The sequence below is a fragment of the Vespula pensylvanica genome, chromosome 4 (genome assembly GCF_014466175.1).
Source record: "Vespula pensylvanica isolate Volc-1 chromosome 4, ASM1446617v1, whole genome shotgun sequence".
In the NCBI taxonomy this organism is placed as follows: Eukaryota; Metazoa; Arthropoda; class Insecta; order Hymenoptera; family Vespidae; genus Vespula; species Vespula pensylvanica.
In genome coordinates, this window is record NC_057688.1 from 2,886 (window position 1) to 14,543 (window position 11,658).

At 25.0% G+C, this 11,658-nt stretch overlaps 1 protein-coding gene and 1 pseudogene across 1 annotated transcript; one reads left to right on the top strand and one right to left on the bottom strand.

Annotated features, from left to right (window-relative positions):
• Positions 1–1,388: 1,388 nt before the first annotated feature.
• Positions 1,389–4,899, bottom strand: LOC122628362 (protein crooked neck). The gene is made up of 14 exons (XM_043810601.1): positions 4,646–4,899; positions 4,448–4,537; positions 4,195–4,355; positions 3,912–4,108; positions 3,541–3,842; positions 3,322–3,436; positions 3,021–3,196; positions 2,839–2,939; positions 2,658–2,769; positions 2,426–2,572; positions 2,269–2,345; positions 2,039–2,156; positions 1,701–1,961; positions 1,389–1,627 (listed from the first exon to the last, which is right to left on the bottom strand). Exons 1-14 carry the CDS (start codon positions 4,679–4,681, stop codon positions 1,469–1,471), a joined length of 2,052 nt encoding a protein of 683 aa, XP_043666536.1. The 5' UTR covers positions 4,682–4,899; the 3' UTR covers positions 1,389–1,468.
• A 60-nt stretch (positions 4,900–4,959) lies between these two features.
• LOC122628364 lies at positions 4,960–9,013 on the top strand (annotated as a pseudogene).
• The last annotated feature ends 2,645 nt before the right edge of the window (positions 9,014–11,658 follow it).

Below are 11,658 nucleotides of genomic sequence, written 5' to 3' on the forward strand. Positions count from 1 at the left end.
CCTAATGAGTAATAAGTAAAAAGTAACTTTTATCATATCGTATAATAAATAGGTCCTAGTATTTCTTTTGAATAATGCTTTTATATTTTATCTAATTTTTCTTTTTCTTTCTATGACGAATAACCAGCCGCCATCATGATGACGATAATAACTATGAATGTAATCTATCTAACATAATCTGATCGTATTCCATTTAGCAGTCAATTCCAAAGTTACCAAACCATATCAAAATGACATATCAAAATGAAAAATTCCATATCAAAATGACATGAACTATCCGAGGTAAATATATTAATTTTATGTATTACATGAGAATGATCTTTTCATTCTTCTTCTGTTTACTTTGTTGTTCTTTTTTTATTAGATGAAAAATTGTGTCTTGTATTTATATATATTTCACAGATATGTATCTATATATAACAATAATTAAAATGAATTTTATCATACGTTGAAAAAGTTGATTTAAAAATAAGAAAAAATTATAAGATCCAGCAGTTTGTTTTATAAACTTTCCTATTTTTTTTTCTTCTTCTCTTGTTTATTCTTTTTTTGTTTCATAAAAAGTTATCTTCTACATTATGTGTATATTTTAGAAATATATGTATATGCCTGTATGTGTATTTATGCATGATAGTGATTAAAATGCTCAACTCTACTATAATATCTTAGTTATTCACTGTCCATTATAATATTATAGAAATATGAAATGATGTCTATTTTCAGAAATTCAATAAAGAATTACAAATGATTTTTAAAAAAGATATTTGATAGTAACAAACATAAAAAATAAACGAACTGATTATATGACATAAATCTTCAAAAATAATGGATAATATTATATTTTATTTTTATAAATATTGATTTTTTTTAATGTTAAATATACATGGCAAAAAAGCAGTCTATGCATCTGCATATACACATATAATGTACTTATAAAATATATTTCACGTACATATTAAATATATTTATCAAATATACTTTTATTTGCATATAATATGTAAAATATATGAAAATAACTTACTATAAAAGAATACTCTACACTTCGATAAATAAAGTGTACAAAAATATTCTTATTTACTATAGCAATTGTTTAGAAATAATTTAAGAGTTATAATTAACAAAAAACTTGTCTATATTTTTCTTCTGTTAAGAAATATTTAATCACGTTATGACAATTATTTGAAATCAAGATATATTGTAAAACCCCATATAATCACTTTTAAATATAAGTTATTTAAAAATAGTAATACAGGATTTTAAATATAAAAATTTTTAATATAAATTACTGAAAATTGTTGTTTCTTATAAATTATAAATTGTATTTACATTAAAAAAGTATCAAAGCATAATTTTACATCATTTACATTCTATGAATGAGTCAAGATAAATATTAAATTATACACTATATCTATATTATCTATGTTGCAGTATATAAATATTATAATAATGTAAAAGATATAGATTATTTTTAATTGTCGCTTTCTAATTGTTTATTTCCACTTTGAATAATTTCACTAGAAATTTTTTGCTTCATCCATGCTTTCGCTGATGCCAAAAATTTAAGATTTGGTCTTTGGGATTCATCTTCTGGAAATACGAAGTCAAATATTTCTTCCCATCCATCATTCTGAAATGATAAAAAAGATTAGCGTCGTTTTAATTCAAATTCCTCCTAAACTATTTAATATTAATCTACATACTCCATCTTCTCCAACAATTCGTCTTCTTCGTTTAATTCTTCTAGGCATTTTGGCAATAATTTTAGTCTGACTTTCTTCGTCTCCTTTCTCATTTTCGAAATCTCTCCATGCTTCCAAAAGTAATACTCTACTTTCTTTATCACCATTTGAACGTAATGCATCATTCCCACGTTCAAATATTCTACGAGCTAAAGTAACATTATCAACACCATCTTCCGATGAAGAATTACCTAATTCAAATTTAGCATACGCTATCCAAACCTGTAATACAATGTGTCAGAATATTCATAAGTGGCAAGTTTAATATATATATAATCATATCACGAAATCAAACTTACTTTGACATGAAGAGTTCGTTCTAATAATCTCTCAAATAGTTGTCTAGCATTTTCTATTTCATCCTGAGATATTTCAAAATCTATATATGATTTCCATAAAAGTTCAGGCATATCCAACCTAAATAATAAAAATAATAGAGATATTAAACATATCTTTGATAGAAAATAAAAATAAAAGAAAAATCCAACTTCAATTATATTTAATTGCAATTTCTAGAATTATAACTTACCTTGGTTGAGATACAGCTAATTCATAAATAGCTCTAGCACGGTCAACGTCCCCTAATAAAGTTTCTAATTCTGCAAACTATATAGACAAACTATATAATAATTAAATAAAATAAAATGAAAAATAAGATAAATATAACTATAGGAAAAGTAGTTTACTTTCATCCACGTTGTGCAGTTTTCAGGTCCAAATTCAAGGAATTTTTCATACAGAATCCTGCATCTATCAAATTCTCTGAGTTGTATCTCTAAATCAATGTAACCACGGTACAATTTATCTCTAGGACAAACACCCAATGCCATACCCTGAATTAAATGAAATTAAATATTTAAAAATACAATAATTCAATACTTATAAATAAGAAAAAACATTATTATAATAATGACATACCAATGTTTTTCTCGCTACAGTCAAATTTTTTTGCCGTATTTCGAAATATGCATAAAATAGCCATATCTTAGAAAATGTAAAATGTTTATGTGGAATGAGTTCTAAACAGGTTCTAAAAAATAAAAAATATTATAAAGTTACCTTTACACGTAACAATAATTTTATATAAAATAAATTCTACCTGTAAACTTGACGACATCTATCTATATCTTCCGTATCAAGTTCTTCATACAAAGCATAATTTATCCACAGATAGATATATCGTCTCCAATATTGCTTCTCCTTTAAAAAATTTGTTTTATGGAAAGGAACTTCAGTATGACTTCAGAATTGTTAAAATATAAATAAAAAAATTCATTTTACCTTGGTAGGAGGAACATTTGCTATGGCTCGTTCATATGTTTCTCTTACAACTTCAACATTTCCTTCAGATTCTACTAATCTTAGATAATCGAACCAAGCATCATAATTAGAAGGATTTTCTTTGACTTCTTGTTCGTACTGATATTTTCTTTTGCTAACTATTACATCTTCAATGCCTATTGAAAAAGTTTATGAAATTCATATTACTTTTTATATACTTATACAAATTAATATTAATACTTCAAATTTTTTAATTCATATTTTAAATTAAACAGATCTTAATCTTTATAATGTGAATTACCTGAACGGTCTCCATATTTCTTTTCATGTATGGTATATGCTTTATATATTTCTTCTGTTCTTTCTTTTGAAATATTGTCTAAAGCATATTTATAAATTATTCTTGCTCTATCATGCTATCAAAAAGATATTAAAATAATATATATCAAAAAGATATTAAAATAATAGTTGCTATAATAGAACTACTGAATTATTATATATTGTTATTTTAAGATAGTACTTCTCTCTGTGCTTCTTCAAATCTTGCAAATGCTATAAATAACCTTTCATCCAAGCTTTCATCTCCAAAAAAGTTGACAGCACGTTCATAAACCTTGCGTGCTCCATTTATGAAACCATGAGATTCTTCAAAACGTGCATACTTTATCCAATGTTTTACATCAGGATGAACCATAACAAAACGTTCATATATCTCTCTTGCTCTTTGTATTTCTTTATATCGTAATTCAAATTTAATATATGTTTGCCATGCTTGTTCATCAGGTTCCCATTCCATCCAACGCTCAAAAACTTGACGTGCTCCTATAACAAATCTTTGTAAAATCAAGTTATGTAATAAAAAATAATTCCTAATTTTATATTAAATCTTACCAGCAATATTTTCTAACATTTCTTCCATATATGTATATTTGTACCAAAATTGATTAGCTCTAGGTAAAATTGTAACTGCACGATCCCATAAATTTCTAGCATGATTTATTTGCCTATTACGCATTTCCATTTCAGTATACTTCAGCCATAATGTAATATTTCTGTGATCAACATCTAAGGCACGTTCATATATAGACCTGAAATAAATTGGACATATAAAACCTTGAAATGTTTTTAATATAACTTATATTATAAAATTTACTATTTTTTATATTCAAAGAACCTTGCTCTTTTTATTTGTTTCTGACTTTCTTCCCATTGGGCATATTTTATCCAATTCGTTATAACCATACGATTCTTACGTATATTATCTTCATACATCTTCCGTTTTCGATGTTGATAATCAGCCAATTCATGGGGATCTGATATTTTTTGCTTTGGTGGCTAAAATGGAATACTTATAAATGAATTGTTCTCTATGTAAAATTATAGATAAGTTTAACGTTATCACATAAAGATTTCATCATTATTCTTACAGGAGGTAAAATTTCCAAATCTCTCTCCTTTGCTTCTCTTAACAGCTGTTCTGCTGTGATTTGAATTTCCGCAGGTGCTTTGTTTTTCACCTGAAAAAGATTTAAACTGTGAATAAGTATTGTAATTATAATAAGTGGAGTGGATATTATAATTTCTAATTATAAAATAAAATATACTAATCTATATGATCAATTTACCTTAGCCACTTTGGGCATTTTTTGTGATTTTTCCATGATGATGTTTGATCGAATGTGATTTTCTATGTAACAAATACAATTTCAACAATAATTCTAACCAAACAAACAGAACTACGTCTACACTTATGCAAAAACAAGGTAGCAGCTAGTTCGATTTTGGCCATATGCACCGGATATAATCACAAAAGTTATATTATATAGCTAGATAGTGGAACATAGAATAAATTTCAAAAACCTACACTTCCAAAACTCACAATTCTCTTTTCTTATTTATTCTATATAATCTTTCTTCCTTGGGCACTAGATGGCGAAACTAGATGGTAAACACAGTTCTTTTTTTGATATTGCAATTACACCGCACTAAACGTTGCCTAACTGAAGCATTGTAGTAATTTTTATAAAATAAAATAAATTACAAATTTACCTTTGATATTACTAATAATTGAATTATTGGTTGGATTTAACGTTTTAAGGCTAACTGTAATGTCATAAATTATACATTTTAGATCTGTAATTTACGTCTTACTTTATTACGGAATTTTGTGTCTGATGGCCTTGAATTTGTAATGCGTTTCCAATAATTAAACATATTTTTGAGCCAGGAAATCTTTCAATTGTGTTATAGATAAATAATTTATTCAAAAATGTTCTATCACGTAGAACAAATGTAACAAGTATGGTTGTATGGTAATATAGTCGTTATTGAAATGATAATGAAGTTTACTCAAAAATTAAAGTATTATTTTTTACTTATATCTTATAATAAATGAATATTGTAAAAATAATTTAGTTTAATTTGTTTAAGACGATCCAATAGCGATTTAAATTAAACAAATATCTCTCTTTTTTCAAGGCATTCAGTGAAAAAGAATAGGAGCAAGATAAAGAAGAAAATGGAAAAAATAGAGAGAGAAAGAGAGAATGAAATTGCATTCTTAAATGCACACTTATGGTTGGAAAATGACTGGCTGCGTAACATATTCTTCATTTAAAACTCCGTGGTTAAAACATTTTGACAGCATTGAAATTGACTATTTTTGTAAACACAAAGAAAGTATTAATGGAAATGTGTTAATGTACAAAATAAGATTTAAAAAGTTTAAAGATTTTCAAAATATATGAATCACTTAATTTATTAGAAAACAAGAAAAAAATATATATATATTTATAAATATTAAATCGAGAACAATGTCACAGCCATCAGTAACGGCCTATTTTAACGCAGTAATTCAGTAACGCCTATTGTAAGCAACCAGCAAATGAAGATTTGCGCAATAAATCTAAAGTTATACTGTTGGATGAAAAGTATATGAAAATAAATGAAGAGATTAAACTTCAAATGAGAACGAAAATCCAAACTCCTACTAGAAAAACAAGAAGAAACTATAGTAACGAGTCAAAAAATTATGTTGATGCAAGGAACAAGCAATGTTAATAATTTTACTCCTAAAGAAAATTCTACAAAATGTCATACTTATGTTGATTCTAAGTTTTTTGTATAGAAAACAAGTATAGTTGCTACTTGCTTATATGCAAATAAAACACATAAACTAAGTCGAGATAATTAAGTACATGTTTGTGTAAGTTTTCTAAAAATAAGTAATGATGCTGAAATGAAGAATGGAAATTTGAAAATAAAAGGGAAAGTGAAAAAAGTATTATTTGAGAAAAAGGTACTTTAAATCCACAGAAGAAGCAAGTTTCTACGCTAATGAAAAATGTAGTAGAAGAAAAACATATTAAAATGAATGAACAAAATGAACCAACTTTTGTTAGATATACTACATCAAAATAGATGCCAATTAGAGATGATTCTATTAAAAAAAGTTTGGATTTGAATGAGATCAAAAATAAAATTAAAGAAACTAACAGACTAGCAGAATTAAAAGCTTCTATCGACAACATAAAAAAAAATGTGATCAACATTTAAATGAACTTCAGAAACAAAATGGTTTTAAAAAACCTCAAATACATAAGTTTGAACAAATTGAACTGGAAATATCAATCAGGTAAATGCATTTTTATAATATTTAGTATTTTCTTATGTTTTATGTTAATTTTTATTTTATATGACAGTTAACAAAAGAACTTTGAATCGCCAAGTAAGGCCTTAATGAGTCCTATAAAAAGTGAAGTTTTAACTCAAATGAGTAAATAATGTCATATTTTATTTGAACCTAAGGAATCCATTAATCCCATAAAAAATAAACTTGATAAAACTTCAGCTTATCAAAGATGTTTATCACTTGCTGAAAGTAATATACCAGGATTATCATTACCTATAGGTTCTTAGCAGAGATTTTTAAATGCATTGGTACAGTATATGAATATATCATTTATTGCATTTATATTGTATTATTTTCATTTATGTATGAAATAATATTCCATATTATTGATATTTTTAGGTTTCCGCTATGCTGTTTAGAAGAAATAATATTTAAAAAATTAAAGCCAGCTGTTCAAGAACTTTTGCGACGCAACTTTACATTAGAGTATTTAGTACAAATAAAAACTGTTTATCCTAATGCTTATATTTTTCATCAAGAGTTCATTAAAGTTTCATCAAAATTAGGTCATTTGGTTCAATATCTAAACAAGATGAAGTAGTTTTAACGCCAACTACAAGTAAAAGGTGGATTGAATGAACCAAATGGAGACAATGTCTTACAGGCAGCAACAGATGCAAGCATGAGTCCAGGCATATTGCTACAAAGAAGAAGAAAATTTAAGAAGAAGATATTTTATTAGGTAATTTCAATTATTTTTTATACTTTGATTATTGATTAACATTAAATTGATTATAAATCATACCAATATTATTTATGTATTGTAGATAAAGTTAAAACAGAACATGAGCAATTTTTGCTAAAATTAGATGAACCAATAGTCATTCTTAAAGAGAAAATTATACGTTGGCATCCCGAGTTCGATGTGGAAAGTTGCAAGTCAATTGAGTATTCTGCATTGTCGCAATCACCTAATATAGAAAAAGCCACTTCTGCTAAACATGTTTTCGGTAAGATTCTATTTACAATGATTTCATTAAATAAACATTACACATATATATGTGTAATGATGTAATTAATAGTTATAGAAATATTTTAATTATTGTCATGTAAGCACTTAATGTAAGATGTCATATTGTCGTATAAGCACAAATTGAAATTTAAAGTGAAAAAAGTATATCTTAGGCCAAAATATCTTACATTACAGTTGAATGTTAGCCTTAATATTATAGTTTAATCAGTATTTTACATAAATTATTAATTTTCATGTTTCTGTAACTTGAATGTAAGAATTGTAATAAACTTGAATGTAAGATTTCTTAAATAAATACAACGTATTTTTCAATTGATTTATGAAGAATGTATACATGTATTCTTGCATGTTAGTTTTTTAATATATATATATATATATTTTTTTTTTTTATAGAAAGAGCAAAGTCCTTATTCCATTGTAATACTCGAATGGAAAAAGCTTTGCAAAGATTAGCAGAGGCAAAAATGATATCAAAATCTAAATCTCCGGATGTATTTTCTACAAACAAACCTACTAACAGTACTAAAAACAAAGTCAATATTATGGTTATTGATATTTCTCTAGTTATACCAACTATGAAAAAGAGCTACTTTACTAAGACATTTAAAGGCATTCTAAAAGCTCTTGAAAAGGTAAGTTTTTTTTTTATTTTTGATTTTTTTTTATTGAAATTTACGATTTGATGTTGTCAGGTACGTGCGAAACAAACTGCTAAAGCATTAGAAATGATGACACAGACTCCAGATCTAGATAAAGAAGCGACTCTATATTCTAGATTACCCGAATTAGCAAAAATTCTTCATAGTATTTTTGTAACTGAAAAAAAAAAAGGAATTTTACCTTTAGAACATGTATTAACAAAATTAGACAATTCGTTTAGAACTAAGCTTATTGCAGCTAAATTAGAGGAAAACGTGCGGAAATGATGTAAATTATTGCCTACTTGGACTAGTATACATAATGTGTGAAAAACAGATTACTTAAAGCTTGCAAAAGATGTTAATTTAAATGAAGTAATTAAAATGTTTGAAATTGTGGCTAACAATAAAATTACTACATCATTACATCGATATAATAATGTAATTAATATAAAATTCAGTTTTTATTCGTACTCATACCATTCATTTTTTGTAATATGTTTATGTAGTCTTTTTTATGATATAGTTGCATAGGTATAATAATAATGAATTAGTATCTAGGAATTGATATCTTTTCATGTAATTCTATTATGCGTAATCAGTATATTTTCTGATACATATGTCATGAATAAAAATAATATAAAAAAAATTAAGTTTTTTAAACTTGTTATTGTGTTATTATGTGTGTATTTACAAAATTATAGTATCCTGTTATTTTCTTGAAAATAGTTAATTATCGGTTAAAGACCATGACAATTATATTACATCATATATATGATGGAAAATATTTACATATTTTAATTTTATTGTTATCCAATTTGTATACAAATTATTGATATAAGGAATAAAAGAAGTTACTAAAAAAATATCAAGTTAAAAGAAACTGAGGAACCTTACTTTTCACAGACTACAATTACGTATTTATTTACAATGTTTATTTTATGTAACAGCACATAATATATAACATTAGGTCATCAGTTATAACTACAAATAGCATACGACTAGATTAAAGGTTCAAGAAGTAAAACTGCCCCATCAAATCTAAATTTAGATCCAATTTATATATGGTTATGACATTCAATGACATTATGATTGTAACAAAAATAGTTATAATTACATTAACTTTGAAAACTTTCATAATTTTGCCAAAGTTTGAATACTAGTATAATAATAATAGTTATATTATCCAGATTATGCTTTACAAAAAATAACAGATCTATACTTTACAACAGATTCTATGTTTATAGCATGCTGTTTATAACATGAAAATTTAATAAAATATTTAAATCATCTGTTTTAGAAACAGGAAATGTACAATTTAAGAATATTATTATTTTCATAAAATCATAAGTCCATTTCATAACAATATGCCTCAATTGAACTTTATGAATCTTTTATTTTAAAATTCATTATTCGTTTTTTCAAAAATCTATAAACGAATCTGAATGGCTTATGATGAATTATAATAGGCACATTACATGGAAATTTTTATCAATAAAGGCACTGCCATCTTTTGCACTAAAGGACTAATACAGTGGTGCATTTGTAATTATTCACTATATGCATACACAAACATATATGTATATATGGCGTATTTATTTATATTAAAGTCTGCCAAGCAGTCTACAAGGAATGTTGTACTTCTATAATTCAATCCCAGAAAAGAAGATTGTTTGAAATTATTGCCTATATTTATTTATACAACTGAACTTTGGCAAATTATAACTATTTCAGTTCTATATTTTGTATTGTAATAATTATATATTTGATTTATTTATTTCTGATTAGGAGCGAAAGTATATGTATCATAACATATTAAGATACATCTATAAAAATTTTTCAGTTAAGTTTTGATCGCTTACTATAGATGATAATAGGCAATTGTAATATAATATCATCTAAAATTTTGTTTACAATAATTGCTTAATAACTTGACAAAATATTACTGTATAATATTTATAATAAAAATAAATCAAGAGATACTACTATAAGTCTATGCCTGTGCATGCTAATCATATTAGTAACTTCAGTATATGAGGCAAAGTAATATATTACTTAAAGAATTTTGTAAATGCTTCTCTTATATGTATCATATGCAAGTTGCACGACATATTACATTATTTATATACTCTCCGGTGATATTATTCACAAAAATAGCGAACGATTTTTGATACATAGAAACAGATACAAATGTAGATTACATATAAAATTTAAGTATTGAATGCACATAATAACAAAGATCTTTTTCTTTACTATCTCTTAAGTAGGTTCAACCAAATATAATTTTTCATTTCAGGATATGTACTATTATATGCATAATATAAAATATTCTAATTGAAATTATATTTTTACAAATGAAACACAAATCATTTAGTGAAATTAAATAAATTTTAATTAACACATTGAAAACATAGAATAAAGGCAGAGCAATATTATTGACAATTACAGTGACTTTGCACACTCTATTCAAAAAATTCAAAATATCAGTATGTGATAAAAATATAAAAATCATGTAGACATAAAAAAAAATAATATTTGGCATAATACACTGATATACATATATTTTGTGTACCTAGGTGCAGATTGTTTGTTTTAATATTATATGCATTTTTACATATAATACATTGATATTTACGTATAAAAAATACATAATTTTTTCAGCTTGGTAAATTAATAACAAATCAAAAAAAGTGAATGTAAAAAAATATTCAAATCAACAAACATTTAATTATTGTGTGTTCTTTCAAAAAATATAGTTAAAGCTTAATTATAAGAAACTTTTGTTCCTTCATATATTATAATCTTTCGTGAAACATATAAGTAGGGTATATATTTCTTGTTATTAGTTATTTAACTGTTATTAGTTAAATATACACTTTTTCGATCTATATACAGATATGTTTGATGCAGAGCATCTACCTTTGCATTTACATTTTATTGTAAATGACATTATCTGTACCTAGGTATTTCAATAACAAAATTAAATGTCTCAAGTAAGGTGTCTATATAATATAAAACTTGTTACCTAATATGAACTTGTAAAAAAGAGTATTATAATCTGTAATTACATTCTATTAAGTGTCATGATAATATAAATTCATAAATTCCAATAAAATTATTAATTCATCGCAATATAAGTTTCATTATAATCAATATAAGTTAAATTTTTTATCTTATTTCATATGAGATTAGAAATTCTTGCATTTTATCTAATATCGTTTTCAATAAGAGTTAAAGTAATACTGTAAAAATATAAATCAAATTCTAAGATACCTTTTTATTGTTATTGCAAATTATAATAAAAAATGTCAGTCTATTGAAATTTTCTACGCAAAA

Coding starts and splice junctions, on each gene's coding strand:
- LOC122628362 (XM_043810601.1), bottom strand. CDS start 4,681: ATGGAAAAATCACAAAAAATGCCCAAAGTGGCTAAG. Junction 4,538..4,645: donor AAATGCCCAAAGTGGCTAAG/GTAAATTGATCA, acceptor AATCTTTTTCAG/GTGAAAAACAAAGCACCTGC. Junction 4,109..4,194: donor AAACAAATAAAAAGAGCAAG/GTTCTTTGAATA, acceptor AATTTATTTCAG/GTCTATATATGAACGTGCCT.